Source organism: Ixodes scapularis, unplaced genomic scaffold (genome assembly GCF_016920785.2).
Source record: "Ixodes scapularis isolate PalLabHiFi unplaced genomic scaffold, ASM1692078v2 PGA_scaffold2__306_contigs__length_199485367, whole genome shotgun sequence".
Lineage (NCBI taxonomy): Eukaryota > Metazoa > Arthropoda > Arachnida > Ixodida > Ixodidae > Ixodes > Ixodes scapularis.
In genome coordinates, this window is record NW_024609857.1 from 33,595,133 (window position 1) to 33,614,144 (window position 19,012).

The following is a 19,012-nucleotide window of genomic DNA, read 5'->3' on the forward strand; positions in this document are numbered from 1 at the left end:
TAAATAAAAAAGAAAAATTTGACAATGAAAACATGCAAAAGCCTTATGCTTGCCCAATTTCTCAACCTATAATATATATGAAAGTCGGTGTCATCTTCGAGCCTTGGGCCGTAAATATGATTGCACCACCTGTAATAAAAACAATGGCTAGCCTAATTTTTTTATAAAGCTTTTCAAACTAAACATATAAATATCCAAACCGGATATACCGCTAAATTGAAGGGAAGTGAATCCGGCTTCAGAAGCCAGTCATCCGGTTGTTTGGATTTCCAAATATGAGTAACCGGTTTGGCAAACCGGTTATTTGGTTACTCGGTTTTACCCCATGTGTAGAGCCCTGCGTGGATAACGGTTTGATTATCCGCATCCGATCCGCATCGCAGACTTTGTATCCGCATCCGAACCGCATCCACAAACTTTTTACATTATTGTATGCGTATCCGATCCGCATCCGCATACTTTGCATCCGTGTCAGAACCGCATCCGCAAAATGTGGTACCGCATCCGACTCACAATCCAGGCATTTATTGTATATCGTAACCTCAAGCACGAATGAAAAAAATATAGCACGTTTTAAGCTGTTTGGTTATTTTTGTACAAAGAAATCTTCAGGACATCATTCAAAGGGGATGCCATTTTGTCATTATCAGTTTCATCGTATTTATATTAAAAGCGATCAGCCTTTTCGAGACACTCCGCATTGAAGGAAAATTGATGTCAGCTATGTGATCGACCTAGAAGTCCGCAACACTCTGCCCAAAAAACCGCACACAAAAAAAAATTATATACATATATTATATGTATATATATATATATATATATATTGTAACAGAGGTCGGATTCAGTGATGGGGGTTTATTATTTACACGGGTATTGGAGATAGAACTCAAGATGACCTTCCGGTATATATTGCCGCTCGCTCACTCTGCCCTTCCTCTTCCTCTTCTCCCAGGACGGCGCGTCCCCGAAGACTCGTGCCGCTTCTCTTCGTCACAATATATCCCCTTCGCAGAGGTAGCCATCCCGGCGAGGGTGATGTTAGGGCCGAGAGATTGGCGGACTGTAGAGTTTAAGGCGGTTCACATAAGCTATTTCACGACCACATCGGCGGCGATCAGTAGGTGGTGAAAGGGGCTCGATTTCATAGTTGACTTCTGAAGTCTGGCAAAGCACACGGTAGGGGCCGTGGTAGTTTGAAAGCAATTTCTCACAGAGACCGGGATGGCGCTGCGGTGTCCACAACAGGACAAGATCACCCGGTTTGAATGGAAGAGGGTTGGACCCGGCATCGTGGCGGCGTTTTTGTTGTCCTTGAAGGTCGGCAGTGTGTGTCCTTGCTATCTGTCGGCATTGCTCAGCATGTTCTCGGATTTTGGTGAGTGGTGTGCATTCAGACTCCTCCGGCGAATAGGGCAACAGGCTGTCGAGTATTGAAGAGACCTCCCTCCCATAAAGAAGAAAAAAAAGGGGAAAATTGGGTGGTGTTTTGAACGGCGGTATTATAGGCAAAGGTTATGAATGGAAGAACCTTGTCCCAATTTCGGTGATCAGGGGATATATACATGGCAAGCATATCAGCGAGTGTTCGGTTGAAACGTTCAGTCATGCCGTTGGTCTGCGGATGATATGGTGACGTTGTTCGATGAATAACGCTGCAAGCACGTAAAACCTCTTCTAGAATTTTTTAAAAGAACACAGTTCCGCGGTCGCTAAGGAGCTCTTTGGGAGCTAAGGAGCTCCATGACGGAGAACAATCTGGTTTAAGAAAAAATTGGCGACATTTTCTGCTGTCGCCGAAGGTAAGCAGCGGTTTCGACATAACGGGTGAGGTGATCAATGGCGACGATGGTCCATCGGTTTCCAGAGGAGGAATTCGGAAGGGGACCAAAAAGATCTATCCCGACGCGCTGGAATGGTCGTTCTGGGCACGGTATGGGCTGGAGCAGACCTTGAGATGAATGGGAAGGCGACTTGCGACGTTAGCATTCGGGACATGATCTTACAAACTTTTGAACGCTGCCATAAAGCCCTGGCCAGTAGTACCGCAGACGAGCCCTAGTGTAGGTCTTGAGAAGTCCTCCATGAGCACATGTTGGATCGTTGTGAAGATGTTCTAAAACCTCACGTCGTAAGTGACGGGGGATAACAAGAAGCCAATGGAGACCTTCAGGTGAATAGTTGCGCAGGTAAAGGAGCCCATTCCGAATGTGGAAATGTTGGGACTGCCTTCGTAGCGACCGGTTTTGGGACAAGTCAGGGTCTCTCACAACTGTCAGAACTTTCGATAGCCACGGATCTTTTGCTCGTTCGAGTTGCATGTCGACAATATTTAGTGCCGACAAGGTGAGAGGGTCTTCGTCGGTGTCAGATGGATCGGGTGCGTCAGAGCGCAGGAGACATCTCGAGAGACCGTCGGCGTCGCCATGTTTGTGGCCAGATTTATACAGAACCGCGAAGTCGTATTCTTGTAGGTGCAGCATCCATCGACCAAGACGTCCAGTGAGATATTTTAAAGACGACAGCCAGCAAAGGGCATGATGATCGGTCACAACATTGAAACGTCGACTATAAAGGTATGGGCGAAACTTCGTGACTGCCCACGACTGCCAAGCATTCTTTTTCGGTTACGGTGTAATTTTTTGGGGGTTTTGAGAGAGCCCTACTTGCATAGGCGACAACATACTTATCAAAACCTGCTTTTGTCTGAGCGAGAACTGCTCCAACTCCAAAGCCGCTGGCATCAGTTCGGAGTTCTGTTAGAGCAGTGGGGTCGAAGTGTCGGAGTATTGGGGCGGATGTTAGAATTTCCTTGAGCTGATTGAAGGCAGCTTCACACTCAGATGTCCAAGAAGGCAGGTGGGACGATTTCTTCAAAAGGTCATGCAGGGGTGCTGCTATGGATGCGAAGCCACGCACAAAGCGTCGAAAATAGGAGCAGAGTCCAAGAAAACTTCGCAGTTCTTTCTCCGTGGTTGGCTTTGGCATGTTGGAAACGGCCTCAATTTTCTCAGGATCTGGCTGAATGCCGTCTTTGGACACGAGGTGACCCAGAACTTTTATTTGCCTCGCCGCAAATCGACACTTCTTGATATTTAGCTGGAGGCCGGCGTGGCTGAGACAGGACAATACAGTTGTTAATCGATGGAGGTGCTCCTCAAATGTCTTCGAAAATATAACTACGTCATCTAAATTACACAGACATATTTTCCATTTCAGGCCCCGCAACACGGCATCCATCATACGTTCAAACGTCGCAGGTGCGTTGCATAGGCCGAAAGGCATAACGTTGAACTCGTGCAGTCCTTCCGATGTAATGAAGGCTGTTTTGTCTCGATCGTTGGAGGCCATGGGGATTTGCCAGTAGCCTGAACGGAGGTCTAGAGAAGAAAAATAGTCGGCTCCCTGCAAGCTGTCAAAGGCATCATCGATTCTGGGCATTGGATATACGTCTTTGCGCGTGATCTTGTTCAGCCGCCGGTAGTCAACGCAGAACCTTATGCTACCATCTCTCTTCTTGACGAGGACCACTGGGGAAGCCCACGGACTTATAGATGGTGTGATGACACCTTTGTCTAGCATGTCGTTCACTTCATCATCTATTATGCTTCGTTCAGACGCTAGGACACGGTATGGACATTGACGTAAGGGTTTCTCGTTGCCTGTATCAATGTGGTGGACTACAGACGTGGAACGGCCCAAAGTAGACTGTGGGCGATCAAATATGGTGTTAAATCTACGCAGAACAGACAGAATTGAGTCTTTTTGAGACGAATCGAGGTGGCCATCTACAGTGGATAACAAGAACTCGTCTTCGTCATGTCGCTGCGGAACTAATGTACAACAATATGCAGGAGAGGGAGTATCAAATGCGAAAACCTCAATGGCTTGAGATGGTTCGGCGTAGGCTACAGCTTCACCGGCAGGGAGCATTATTGGGAGAGAAGACATATTGAGAGCCATAATAAATCCGTGGCCACTGTCAAGGTTGAGCAAGGAAAAAGGAACAAGGATACCTGTCTTGCGAAACAAAACTGCAGATGGAGATGCCATTAGGAATAGCACTTCGAGTTTAGATGACTCAGCCAGCAGAAACACAGAGGCAAACGCAGGAATTCTTGTGTCATCAGCAGAGGTCGGCATTTTAGGTCGCCCTCACTCACCCTCACAGCCACACTCACCTAAGCCCCTCACTCACCCTCACCCTCACAGCTACACTCACCTTCAGCCCCTCACTCACCCTCACCCTCACAGTCACACTCACCTTCAGCCCTTCACTCACCCTCACTGAACCTCACGGCCCTCACGCACTCACCGCCCTCACGGCCCTCACGGCCCTCACGGCCCTCACGGCCCTCACGGCCCTCACGGCCCTCACGCCACTCACCGCCCTCACCGCCCTCACCGCCCTCACGGCCCTCACGGCCCTCACGCCACTCACCGCCCTCACGCCACTCACCGCCCTTACGCGCCTCACACCCCTCACGCCCCTCACGCACTGATGGCCCTCACGCCATTCAGGCCAGCTTCAGATGGGGCAATTTCGCCCAGAAACTTTACGTCGCAACACCAGCAACACGGGCCGCCCGCGATCACACGCAGCAACGAATTGCTGCAATTTGCCATCGTCATCATAAAATTTTATTTTTCTTGCACTATTTAGACACAATTACGCGTTATAAACGTGTTTTTATGCATTTAAATCTCGTTAAGAATACTAATGCACCTTTCTGAAACAGTTTATTTCCAAAAAAACGATCGATTTCAAACCAGAACCAAGTCTTTCGGTGTCATCATCACCGGCACGAGGTATCACGTGAAAATTTTGCGTCCCTGATTGGATGCAGCCGCTTCAAACGCATTCGAATTGCTCCGAGTTACATGGCCCTCACGGCCCTCACGGCTCTCACCACCCTCTCGGCCCTCACGCCCCTCACGGCCCTCACGGCTTTCACGGCCCTCACGGTCCTCACGGCCCTCACAGCCCTCACAGCCCTCACCGCCCTCACCGCCCTCACCGCCCTCACAGCCCTCACGGCCCTCACGGCCCTCACTCACCCTCACACTCATGAATTTTCCTGGTTCAGAAACTCACTCACCCTCACCTCACCTGTGAAGATGAGGGTGAGTGAGGGTGAGTGAGGGCCCTCATGAGTGAGGTTTGCCGAGGTATGGTCATCAGTTAGAAATAATTTGATCGTGTCGACAGCGTCATTTTCTTCAGGAAGCCGAATTTCAGCAAAGTCCACCTCTGCACAATTACAGTCAATAAGGGCATTCGTTGCTTCCAAAAAGTCCCAGCCAAGAATCACGTCGTGAGAGCAGGAAGGAAGCACCACAAATTCGACGCAGTAACATATATCTTGAATCACAATGCATGCTGTGCAGACCCCGGTAGGGACAATGCTTTGCTCACCAACAGCTCTAAATGGACGTCCAACAAAAGGGGTCGTGACTTTCCTCAATCGATTACAAAGGTTATGGCGCACCGTGAATTCACGAGGGCGCCCATCAAACCATTCGGCCAATCTTGGCCGCGACACGATCACATGGTCGTGTTGCCGCGGGGTCAATCGGGATCTCGAATTCGGCTCCCGACGCGCCGCTTTCTCTCCTAGCCACTGGAGGGCGCTGCAGGCGCCCCCGTGGCAGGCGAGGAGAAACCTCCTCGCCCATCGAGAGATATGCTCGGTGGGGCAGGGGGCGAGAGGCCTCTAAGAACTCCGGACGCGACCGAGACACAGGCACTGGCAGGCAAGTGGGTGGCGACCGGATCTAGGATATCGCGGGACGCGAGGCCTAAGGGCCTTCTTTGTGTTTAGCGTTGGGCTTAACGTGCGTTTGTAAATATTTGTGTAATGTTGTGTGTATTTGTAGTTTAGATTAAGTGTTTTGTAGAGTTGTGTTTTATTGTACGAATAAACGGGGAGCGGAATCCCGCTCCCGTGAAAGAACCAGGCTGGACTCGGTTTGTTGACGGACCACATGGGAAATGGCGAATCGGCGGCGGTACGCGATTTCCTACAAGGTCAGCCCGAATGACTGATACTGCAGCGCCGGTGTCAACTAAAGCTTGAACATGCAAACCATTAATTACAATATCAATCATATTTTGTGCAATAGGGCGAGGACTTAAGGATGTAGAAGGATTCGCAGTTCTCGCCTCTGGAACTGCTCCTAACAGTTTCCCTCTGGAGCGGGAGATGTCGTACGTGGGCGGAGAGGAGACAGCGAGCGTCGTCTGGGAGACGGAGATCTGCTTGGTCGTTGCTGCCGTTGGTAGTCAGAGTAATCTTGGAAAGCATCACTTCGACGACTACCAGCGAAGCCTGGTCGATAGTGAGCTTGTGGTGGGTGACCATAACTTTCAGGGTACCGACGTCGACAAAACCGAGCGACATGTCCAACCAGACCACATGAAAAGCAAATTGGTCGATTCTCCGGGGTCCTCCATATGTCGGCTCTACGTCCTTGCCAGCGAGGGGGAGGAAATGGCTGCTGGGGTTGGACGACAGGCATGGGGGGCGGACGCGCTACCATTTCGGCGTACGTAGGCGCGAGCGGCATTGGCATGGTGGGTGGTATCACAGGGCAAGGGATAGCGGCTGTGACTTGCTCTTGAATAAGCGCTCTGATGGAAGGTGAGACGTAAAGCTCTGGGGAAGTGGCAGGCTTTCCCAGTTGGCGAGCCACTTCATCGCGGACGATTTCCTGAATGAGATATCGAAGGTCACCCCATTTATCGGGAGGACTGCCTGCAGCGTTATTCAAGCTAGATAGCTCCATGAGAGGCTGTGGCTTGCGGCTGAGTGGCAAACGCTGGGTGCGCAGCTCAGAAAAGTTTTGGCAAATATCGATGGCTTCGATGACGGTCGCGGGGGCTCTGACGACAAGAATTTGAAATGCATCTTCAGCAATTCCCTTCATGATGTTTTCCAGTTTTTCGTCTTCCGGCATCTGTGTGTCAATGCGCTTGCACAATTTTAGCACATCTTCAATGTAGCTGACGAAGCTTTCATCATTTTGTTGAACCCGTGATGCCAGGGTTCTTTTTGCTATCAGCTTTCGCTGGGCTGGCTTCCCAAATACTTCCTGAATTTTTTATTTGAACAGAGTCCAAGTCGCCAGCTCTGACTCGTGATTGGTGTACCATAATTTAGCGACGTCAGTCAAATAAAAAATAATGTTATTGAGTTTCAGCACATCATCCCATTTGTTATGAAGGCTTACTCTTTCCACGGACTCCAACCAGTCATCAATGTCATCGTCGCCGATCCCGCTGAAGAGCTTCGGGTCACGTTGGCGAAGGGCTTCGGCAAACAGAATAGTTGTGGGTCCTTGGTTGGAGGTAGCCGATCTTGAAGCATCCGAGGTTCCTTCGCCTGTCGTTGCTGATGGTAGCCGCCGGTTGCGGAGTTCCAGGAGGGCTATGTTGCGCTTTTTGCACTCCCAGGAGACTTGGAAGAGGGAAGTGACGTCAACGATACAGCAAACGCAGATTGGATGTTGACAGAGAAAACAAAATCAACATCCAATCTGCATTTGCTGCGTTGTTGACGTCACTTCCCTCTTCGAAGTCTCCTGGGAGTGCAAAAAGCACAACATAGCCCCCCAGGGTTGGGAATTATACTTGCGAGTGAGGTCCGAGTTGGGGAAGTTCGCACCTCCACCAATTTTAGCAGAAGTCGGATTCAGTGATGGGGGTTTATTATTTACACGGGTATTGTGATGAACACACAACATTTACACGGGTATTGAGAACTCAAGATGACCTTCCGGTATATATTGCCGCTCGCTCCGTCTGCCCTTCCTCTTCCTCTTCTCCCAGGACGGCGCGTCCCCGAAGACTCGTGCCGCTTCTCTTCGTCACAATATTTTTTTTTTTTTTTTTTTTTGCTCTGTAATATCTATTTTATGCCGACGTGTACTTTCGAAACACAAAAGTTAAATAGGGCATACTAAATTATGAAATTTTAGTTCCATTAAACAGTTAAAAAGTAAGAGGTTCATAATCGTCCAGCTACGATGCCCTGGCGTCGTAGTTGGACGAACATGAACTACCGTATTTACTCGGAGAATGAACACACTTTTTTTTTTTAAAAATCAATGCAAAGTTGGGATGGGCGTTTATACGCAAAGTAAAATTTTTGTGTCCATATTTACTCGCATAATGAACGGACCTTTCATTCCGAAAAATCGACTTAACTTCTTATCACTTTGCCTGCGATGAGCGACTCCAAAACCAAACCAAACTGCGATGCGCAAAAAAAAAATGCTCCCCTTCATGACGAAAGTAATCCCTGGAGAAGGGGAACAAGCTCGCTTGCACCTTTGCATTTAATTGCATTATAATTACTCCCCTTCATGATTTTTTTTTTTTTTTTGCCTTTCCCAAGTTGTTTTGTTTGATCATGCCCATGCATTCGCGACCTCTCTGCACCAAGATAAAAAAGTGTATTCATTTCGAGGGCTTCTGGCTTCTCTTTCCAAAGTGCGAGGAGGAGGCCAGGACAGGATGCCTTCATTATGTGCTATTTGCTTAGGCGAGGGCTCCTCCCCTTCGCTTTCTTATCTCCTGGCAGAGTGCGCGACCCCGTAACCAAACTGGGCTGCGCAAAAAAAAAAAAAGGAAAAAGAAGCTCCTCTTTGTTTTTTCTCTTAATTCCGCGGGTTTTTTTTTTTTTTTTTTTTTTTTTTTTTGTTGCCTTTTACAAGTTGTTTCATTTGCTTAGGCGAGGGCTTTTCCCTCGTTGCGCACGGCCCGCGACCCGGTAACCAGACTGCTCTGTGCAAAGAAAAGCTCTTTTTTTTTTCCTCTTAGTTCCGTGTTTTTGTTTTTTGCCGCCTTTCGCAAGCTGTTTCGTTTGCTTAGGCGTTGCTTAGGGAGGGCTTCTCCGCTACTCCTTCCTATCTCCTTGCGCGCGGCGCGCGACCCCCTAACCAAACTGCGCTGTGCAAAAAAGAAAAAAAAAGCTTCTCTTTGTTTTTTCTCTTAGTTCCCAGTTTTTTTTTTTCCACCTGCCTTTCGCAAGCTGTTTCGTTTTCTTAGGCATTGCTTAGGCGAGGGCTTCTCCGCTTATCTTTCTTATCTCCTTCCGCACGGCGGGCAACCCGAGGTCCAGACTGCGCTGTGCAAAAAAAAAAAAAAGGGTCCTCTCCATGTTTTATTTTTCTTGCTTCGGTTGGATCTTTTTTTTATTATTTAACGCCTTTTGCAAGGCATTTGTTCGCCCACGCTGCCCATGCATCCGCGACCTCGCTGCACCAGGGTAGCGTGGGGGAGGGGGTCAAAATTCTGACGTCCGAGTTGGGGGTGCGTTTAATACGCGAGTGAAAAAAAAAGTCCAAATTTCGAGAGCCAACTTGGGGGGTGCGTTCATTGTGGGGGTAAATACAGAACCAGACTTTTTGTCTAGGTCTCTAAGCATAGTAAAAGGTGTGTGTGCTGTTGATATTGAAACTTCACAAACCGTGGCGCCACAGGGTCGCGCTCGCTGTCGAGGCACTCCTTTTGGTTTTGAAATCATGACCATACTACTCTTTGCGGAGAGGGGGACGTTTCTTCTACTTTCTTCTGACTTGTACATATGAGGTATTCTTTGCCCAGAGAAGGTTTCCGCTCTTTCCCTGCCAATGTACTAGCTTCATTGGGACGATTGATGCCCTGCAATATTTACTGTTTCTATAGATGGCAGTTTTGATGAGAGGAAATGCACTAACTGAAGCGATCTTCAGTGAGAATCAGATCTTTCTTAGGATCCCCATCGTTTCTTCAAAACGCGTTTTGTGGAAATATGTTTCGTGGACAACTTTTCATAGACATACATTTCATGGACACACGGTTCGTCGAACCTGTACATTTTGAGGGGACATGCCCCTGCGACGTTTTGTTGAAAACGCATTTCTTCACCAAGCCGCTAAAAGCTAGCGCGCGATTCACTAAGGCGAGCTTAACCAAACCATGCCCCCCTCCCCCCTGTAATCCAGGCAAGACGTAAAAAGTTTGTTACGAAAATAGCAGGGTTGTATCAGACGAAAGGTCTCGGGTTTTTCAATGAAACGAACACAAGAAGCTTTTCAATCAAACGTCGCATGTCGACGAAACAATCTGTAGATGAAACGTCAGTCAACAAACTGAATGCCAACGGGCAAAACTTTAGATCCGGATCCACGGATATCCGCATCCGCAGCTTTTGTCATCCACATCCGATCCACAATCCACCAAACTTTGTCTAACTTTTATCCGCATCCGCCCATTTACTGCGGATATCCGCGGATAATCCGCGAATATGCATTATTACCCATGTGTAATAATAATAATTTACAAATAACTTGTAAAGGGAGATGTAAGTAAATAAATGGCAATGACTTGCAAAAAAATTTTGATTTTGGGTTTTAGGTGTTTTCTCCTACTTGAATCTTCATATTTTATGTATAAAAATAATAAGGACCGGATATCATAGTGGAAATAGTCAAATACGCATTTGAAGAATTCCCGGCAACCCAGAAAGGCAAATATATGAGCTGTTTTCGTGAACATGATCCTTCATGTTGTGATGTCACCCTATCACATTTACTTTGAGAACTAGTCCTAGGTGTCTTCTTTCCATCGCATTTTTCAGTAACTTCAATTTCTCATAAAAGATTAACAGCAAAATTTATTTCTCATGCTGCAAAAGAGTGTTGCTACATACCCAAGCTAAATTCAAACACGTCTTTTCTCTTTTTGTAGTTTTGGGGCATCTTCAGTTTGCATACATATTTTTTCCTTAATATTGTCCTATCCCCGTCAAATTGGGCATGCATTTGGTTTAGGATATGTAGAATTCAACTATCAAGGTTTGGTTAAAATGTATATTTTTATATTTATGAAAACTTAAGATGAAAACTTAAAGAAACTTTTTTTAGCCATTTGAAAATTGTGTTTTCGCAGTATTCAATTATTTTAAAATAAAAGAGGTCTTGCACACATTATTTTTTTGTTCATTGCACTCGACTTAAAAACAGCAAATTAGCCTATTTTAGTAGGCTCTTTTAAGTGTAATGCTATACCCCCCCGTGTGTGCAAAAACATTTTTTTTTTCTTATGTGTGTTGCATTTAGAACATAAAAAAGACAAAACACTGAGTGTGCAGGCGACCTGGTGATAATTAATCATAATTTAACACCCGAGACTGGTGCGGAAAAGCTACCGACACATTCTTCGACTGCTGTCTTTTTCTTTGACTTGAAAGTTTCTTCATTTTCCTGCACCCCAGTCTCAGGTGTAAAATTATTGTTAATAAAAAAAAAAAAGTTATATATAAAAACTAATTCCAGCTTTATAAAAAAAAGAGATCATGCACTATGAACTGCAAACATTTCATTCAGTTATTGCGACTATTTAAAAATAAATGTTTTCCCCAGGAATGAATGTTTCACCCTTAATTAAGGCTTTTATTTAATTTTAATTTCATAGTTCTAGAATTCCAAAGAATGCATCCTGTTCCTCTAATAATTGAAAAGTAATATGAATTTATAGAGTTCTAAACATGTGGCGAGGAGAGCAAGCTATAGGGTACGCATTATCCAGCTTGTTTTCTACAGAGCTCTCTGTTTACCGAACAGGAGGCCACTGGACTGGAATAGTGTCATCGGCATCGATTGAGCCCAGGGCATAGATTTGACACCAGCACTGTGTCAGTGTCCGGCTGGAACTCGGGTTCAATTGGTGCATCGCTGGTTGAACACAGACCCCAGCTGAATGCTGACGTGGCGTTTGGCTACGTCAGGTGAGCACTCCGTCGGAAACGCCAACAAATAATTTATGTCGCTGCTGTTCCCAGGGATGGAGTTCTCAAATTAGCCACTAGGGGTGCGATGGATGGCTGGCTGAATGACCTCTGAAGACCCGCCTTAATTTTCAAAATATGCAGGCGACAGAGATGAAACCCCCGGGCTGCTAGGGCAAACATTTATTTCGGCCGAACACAATTTATATTCTAGTACACTTTAATGCATACGAAATTCTAATATCTGGATGAATAACCAAGTACCGAAATTGGTTATCATAATACCAGGTTTTCAAGTTAAAATAATTTGCCAATTCGAATAACCGGATATCTCCAAAACTGGTCTGTACTACTTAAAAACTTTCTTTTGCAGAATCTGCAGATTCAGTGCCAAACTAAAAAAAAAAAATAAAAAGTTGTCTCGTCAATTGTCAGCTTCTGCGTGTCATTATCTGATAAAAAAAATATATTCCCTTAACAATTCTGCTTTCTAAGCTTTTTGCATACCTCGTAATGTCAGGAGCCATGTCTTTCAGAATGTTTGCCTGCGCCTTGTCCGTATCCGCTGTGAAATCCCGACCATTCAGCATCACAACAGGTTTCCTCTGCATGCTGGAAATACAAACGCATCTTAACCCCCTCTACCAAGTTCCTTAGGAGCCATGTCAGCACACCTCTCAGGGTCGATAGTGACGTCCTTTTGGAAGCTAAATTCAGCATTTCGTCCGCAAGTTGCCACATTGCATCTTTCCAACATAACCACGGGGCTCTTCTCCGTGCCGCAATACAGGAGCCCCTTGAATTAGTTCTCCGACTTCACCTTCCCTAAACAAAACTTGCTATGGCACACCTGTCCAACTCAGTAAAGGCATCTTACCGAACGTTCAGTTCCGGCTCAATGCCGCAAGCTGCAAGGTCGAGCCTCTCCAGTACAACCACAGGAGTTTTTGATGATACACTGCAACGTGAAGAGATCACGGTTGGCCACACGTTAAAGCTAGACCTGCCTGTCTTGCTCCACACTTCTATCCTTTCTGTCCCCACATTCCTGGCTAGAAAAGTGACGCAAGCTGGAGGTCAGGCCTCCCCAGTACCAGTACAGTATGTCCCTTAACCTGGGGTATTTACTGGACATCACGCAGTACTAACTACACGATTGCAAGCCGGCAAAATGTTCATCCAGACTGAAATGAGCAGGGTGCATATCAAACTCAGGACCCCTAGGATCTGCAGTGCAAGCTTTCACTTTAAATGGACACTAATGCAATTTTTGAAGTGTGTCTCATTTAATAATTACTGCTGCTTACCTGCAAGAGGTACCCCAAACAATATTAACAAAGTTCAAGTCCATATAGCGTAAAATACTGAGCATGCACCCATGTTGCAGTAAGTGCCCTCCCACTGCTTTTGGAACATTTGAAAAAGAAACAGGGAACATATCAAGCACCCACCACAGACTTCCGAGTCCATTTAGTTAACCGAGATATCTTCCATGTCAATCACTTCTCCAAACACGCTGGTGCAAGGTGGTCAGACTTGAATAGTAATTCAATTGCGATAATTGAATTACTGTAATTTAATTACTTTTACATGTACGGTAATTGTAATATATTACTTTTGGTTAAAAGGAATTATAGTTGAATTACTTTGTAGCACCAGTAACAGTAAAATCCCCCCCCCCCACGACCGCGGCGACGACCGTGTATGCATTATAGTAAGACAAAGTATAGTTGAACCTCTCTGAAAGCCTTAGTGCTCGCACAAGCAGCCTAGAGCTTAATGACACTCGCACATACAGACAAGGTTGCGTTCGTTGTTTTGCTGCTTACACTGCGAGGCGCTGTCTGCAGTGCGAGCAGAAAACAGTAACATAAACATGCCAAAATACTGGGGGAAAAAGTGTGAGCTTCTAGCTTTCAGCCAAGGTTGGGAATTTTTATTGTCTATGAATTATTTTTCTTTCCTCGCCAGTTTACAATAACATGAAACGTTTGTGGGCGAATGTGGTCATATCAGTGCGAGTGGACTGTGGTTTTACATTAACAGTGTTAAAATATTCAGCTATGACTAATTGTCACGTTTTAATTTGCCTGGCTAACAAGAGTCTGTAATCCGAATTTTACTTTAGTATATGATCTCATTTATTATTTTTTATTGAAAATATAAGAATGCAGGACTTCATTACTCTAAACTGTCAAGTTTTATCATTCATTTAATAAAATTCATAAAAGGAAAGTACAATATGTGACATTTATACAGCAATGCCTCATCAAACATTGGGGCAAGGAATGAACAAAAGTGTTGTATTCTAAACAACTTGTTTAAAGTTACATGGCCCAAGTTGGGTTGCTCTCAGAAATAAGTAATTGTAAAGTAAATGCATTATTTAAATTACTTTTCACGTAGTAGTAATTGTAGTTAAAGGCCAACGTACAAAGTCACTCTTCTGCAGGGAAGATAATCATCTTAGCTCTTCCCTCTCCTAAGCTGCGAGGGGAGCCAAGTTAGGGCAGAGTAAAAAGTGGAGAGGACATGTAAAAGGAGGAGGCGGGCAAATGTGGTAAGCGCAAAGTGTACGTCGGCCTTTGAACTACTTTATGAGCAGGCAAAGTAATTGTATTTAGACTACATTGTGGAAGTAATTTACCCATGTATGATGGTGATGAGGCATGTAGCACGCACACTGATGTAAAGCAGTGAAGCTTGACATGCTTGCGTCGGTGCAAAGCATGTGATTAAAATCGAAGTCTGGCCGGCGCTATACTTTGTTTATAATCACCCATAATCATCTTTGGTTATAATTATTGGTTATAATAAGCGACCAGTGTCCTCTTTTTGTTGCTTGTGTAGCCTAAACCGGACCATGACTAAAACCGGCGTGGCCATGAGGTGTGCTGTTTGTGAGCAGTCCATGTACTGAACAGTTTTCTCTATCATGCAACACCTGCCTCTAACCAACAAATGCTTGTTATAAAAGCACCTTTTACTGCCATCTCCCACTCACTTTTCGTGCAAGATGGCAACTGTCACCGAAACTCCATTACCATGGCCCGGGCTAAGTACTATGTTTGAACTGAGGGAAACAAAGTCAGAAAATTTGCTGTTTAAATGTCTACTCTGTATGCCAAACTCAATTTGCTGAGCACACCCGGGATGTCGAACTCTAATTTGAAAAAGCACATTAAGGTGAGTCATCTTTCAATGTCACTTTTTTTTCCATTAAAATGTCATGGTTAAGTTTTGTTAGCCAAAAGAATGCATCTTTCTTTCGAGACTGTTTTGCTAGTCACATAGCTTTTCAGCTACATCTCACAATGCTCATTAATGTAAGCTAGCAAAAACTCTTCAAGACGGCTTAATTTAGTTTTACTTGTATATTTCAGAAGGAGAGTAAATCAATCATGGCAGTTATATATAAACACACATATTTGATATTTGTTTAAGTTTTAGACAGTTTTTTGAAACATTAACTAAATAAACTGCATCACAAATTATAATTTGTGATGCAGTTTATTTAGTTAATGTTTCATTGTACCACACCACTGATAACTAGAATTCACAATGGTGCTTCGCATCAGTGCTAATTTTTTTCTTTTCTGCCAGTCCCTCCATTCGCACAAGCTGTCAGAATTCGAGGTGCTTTCAAAGAAACGAAAAACCAAGACTACAACCCACTGTCCCGACGCACCCTTGCAGAAGTAGATAAAGTTTGACCGTATGCATCAAGTTCCCGTTTTTCAAGAACGGTTCGACAATCTTGTGGAGAGGTTTGTGGTTGAGACGCTACAGTCATATAATAACAGTCACATACTAACAGCTGCCATATACCAACAGTGAAACACAAAATAACGACACCGGTATTTTGTTACATTTGTAACATGGTAGCCGAGCTCTGCAACGCATTAATTTTTTTCAAAGCTAACGAGTAACATTATTTCATTACCTATTTTCGGTAACGGGCACAACACTGGTGGAGAGAAAAGTCATAGGTTACAAACGTCTGTGATTCATTCATTCTAAGCGGTATTTGCACAGAGTAGGAAAGTCATAGCACCACCCCTTTAAAAGGAGGAGGAGTCGTTTCTGCTCACCACATTGAGTCTATAGTCCCATCTTTCTGAAAGTTGCGTTCAGTGTCTTGTCGACAAGTTGCCATGTTGAGCCTCTCCAACAGAACCACGGGTGTCTTCCAGATGCTGCGATACAGGAGCCCCTCGATTAGTTCCCCCACACTTGTTCAACTTCTCTTAGGCAGAACTTGTTACTGCACACCTGTCCAAGTCAGTAAAGGCATCTCGTCTGACTTTTGGATTCGGCTCATTGTCGAAAGCTGGAAGGTCAAGCCTGTCCAGTACAACCACAGGAGTCCTTGATAGCACACTGAAACAGGGAGAGATCACTGTTGGCCCCATGTTAAAGCTAGACCTGCACATCTTACTCTCCACATTCTTGGAGATGGAAAGGATTTTATCCTTTCCATCTCCACATTCTTGGCTAGAAAGACAATGAAGCTTGTTAAACTAGGGTCCTACTTGTCTGCTTCTGTGGGAAGAAGCGTAACCCTCCCTGCCAGCACCAGAGCCTTTCTGGCAGTACTCAGCCACTACTTGTAAGGCAACAATGAGCTAGATAAACATAAATGGAGTTTATAGTACCCATTAATTACATCCTGGTATGATGTTATGCTCTCACAATAATCAGGCCCTAAGGTAAAAAAAAAATAGATAAGAAATACAAATCAGCAGGTTGTGAGCAGCCATAAGTGACCGTGTACAATATATAATCAATTCACAATAAGATCACTTCTAGACTTTAAAAAAAAAAATACATCAGTACGTGGTTCATACCCAAGTGCTGAACTACCAAGTGCATGCTGGCGGCAGGCTTCAGCAGTGGTCACCTCCATGGCCTTCCCATCCAACCTAGGGACTTTTTGCTCAATAGGAGCAATCACTGTTAAAAGACCAGAGAGAGATCAGTGAACGAAAGGCTGTTGTAAGGGTCATTGATGATCAAATCAAATCAAATTTGGGGACTTTGCATCGCAAACCAACGAAGCTATGGCATCTCGTACGCCCCAGCGGAGGATTGATGATTAATTTAGGTCACCCGAGGATCTTTTGACGTAAAATCGAAAGCCGTCAGATTGTAAGCACGTCGGCCGAGAGCTTCGAGGCAATGATCCCGACCACCGTGCCGGGATCACGTCGGCCGGGAGCATTGCCTCAGTGCATTGATGAAACCAGCAGTAATGTAATAGACGACGTACTGCTACTGCTATTACCATTTCGCATTTGTTGACAATGTTTACAGATCAGAAGGGATCACAGTCGCTACAAAATTCTGTTTTGAACTTTCAACGCTGTCACTTCAACAAAGTCCGAAACATATCGGTAAGCAAAGCACGGCCGGTAGTCAAATGCCAAACCGGAACCTGACAAAAATATACCCTGCTTCCATGGCAGTACCAGAGGAGTGCAACTCCCTATACCGCCCATGGAACGCAAATTGGAAAACCCTGGGAGGCCGCAGCGCCATTTGAATCCCCTGGTATCTGGTGGCTGTACTAAAATCAACATGGCGGCACAGCGAAACCAAAACCGAAACTACACGGCAGCGCCATTGTGTTCGGATGGATGGGCGGTAGCTTGCGCCACCTAGAGTTATAAATATATATATTGTAGCTTTTTTTTTTTTTGCTCGGTTTGCGCGTTGCTTTGCTAGGCTTCTGCTGCTTTGCGGCTGGTTTTCGCATTTCAATGCTGGTTAATGTGCGTTGAAACGCACACAAGCCAGCACTGAAAAGCGAGACCAGCAGCAAAGCAGCGGAAACCTAGCAAAGCAACGAAAGTGACACATACACAAAAAATATGCAATGCTTGTCCTTTTGCGTTCATTTTTATTCAACAGACAGTAGAAAATACAGACGAAATTTCTCACTGTTTTGCACACGAGAAACAAAGAAATGAACAACAAAACAGGATAAAACGTTAAGGTTACGTGCGACGAAGGTGATGATATGCGTCCTTGCAAATTTGATTATATAAGTAAGCATATAAGTAAAGACCGACGACGGTGTCTTAATTGCAACTAAAGGAATCTAAGCAATGAATATCAAGAAAAACAGCTCAGCTCTTTGGTATTGAGTCTTCATCGAGAACCTGCCCATTCGTTTTTAATATTATCACTTAAATTTAGGAGTGAGTCACTGCTAAACGAAACGGGAAACCAGAGCGGATCGCTCTATCGCTCATCCTCAGTTAATCGAAAAATATTTAGGCTCATATTTTCACTCCTCGCGAACAGACGCGTTAATCGCTGACAACAGTGCCAAATAAACAGCTCACAGCAAAAAGTTTGCCATCTTTTAAAGTGAGCATATGTGCTCGATTTTGGTATGAAAAAGTCTACACAGAAGTCTCCAGTAATTTGACAATGACATATTTCTCGCGGCGAGTGAAGAGCAATCCTGAACAATGATAGGATTTGGTTTTGTGATTGAAAACCATTGTAGCTATTGCTAAAATCACACAATTAAAACTCACTACCACTGCGACAGTTAGGTTTTGTTGCAAACATCTAATCAGAAACTTAAGCAAGAGAAGACCCAAAGAGCGTACCGCACGTCCATTCGAACTCGAAACAATTGATATCCCGGCTTTCGGCAGTCATTGTTTCCCCACTTGGCACATCAGGTGGTGTGTTGATGACGAAAATCCATGCTTGACCACATTACACCAACAACAAGTTCCCACGAAAAAGAAAAGATAGCCGCGCGCGCACGAACGCGGGACGAATCTCGCGCCGCGACGCACTCCCAGAAGCGAAACAACTCGCCGGCTCGCGTCCCTCGCGCGTTGTAACGGTCCACCGACTTCCCGGCGCCAGCGGCCAGCGCATCTCGAGGCGAGAGGCGCGGGTTCAGAGAGAGAGAAAGCGCGCCCAGACTTGCCCAGACACGTTGAAAGAGTGAAAGAGAAAGTTACAATAACAAGCTTCAAAGCCATTCACACCTTCAAAACAACTTCACTTTTCTTTCGCATCATTAAATATATGAATCAATTTTATTTAAAATTAAATAACAAGTGCCAACAGCCGCTGGGAGCGCGGCAATCGGAAGCAGTTCGCCGGACCGGACAAACGTCATAAGTATACGCGGCGGGACGGAAGTAGCCGGGAGCTTCACCCCACTGGCAGTACTGTCTCGGAATCTTTGTTGGGACCCAAGTGACAGAGTTCCCGCC

At 45.2% G+C, this 19,012-nt stretch overlaps 1 protein-coding gene across 1 annotated transcript in view; it reads right to left on the reverse strand.

Moving 5' to 3' along the window:
- LOC8053542 (DNA (cytosine-5)-methyltransferase 1) overlaps positions 1-17,097 on the reverse strand; it is a 78,765-nt gene extending 61,668 nt beyond the window's left edge. The window contains exons 1-6 of the mRNA XM_040214003.3: positions 17,053-17,097; positions 16,616-16,721; positions 16,041-16,148; positions 15,860-15,964; positions 12,646-12,726; positions 12,276-12,380 (exon numbers count right to left, since the gene is read on the reverse strand). Of these exons, the coding sequence (XP_040069937.1) occupies positions 12,276-12,380; positions 12,646-12,726; positions 15,860-15,964; positions 16,041-16,148; positions 16,616-16,721; positions 17,053-17,062 (515 nt within the window). The 5' untranslated portion in view covers positions 17,063-17,097. The remainder of the gene's footprint in view (positions 1-12,275; positions 12,381-12,645; positions 12,727-15,859; positions 15,965-16,040; positions 16,149-16,615; positions 16,722-17,052) is intronic.
- Positions 17,098-19,012: the final 1,915 nt, after the last annotated feature.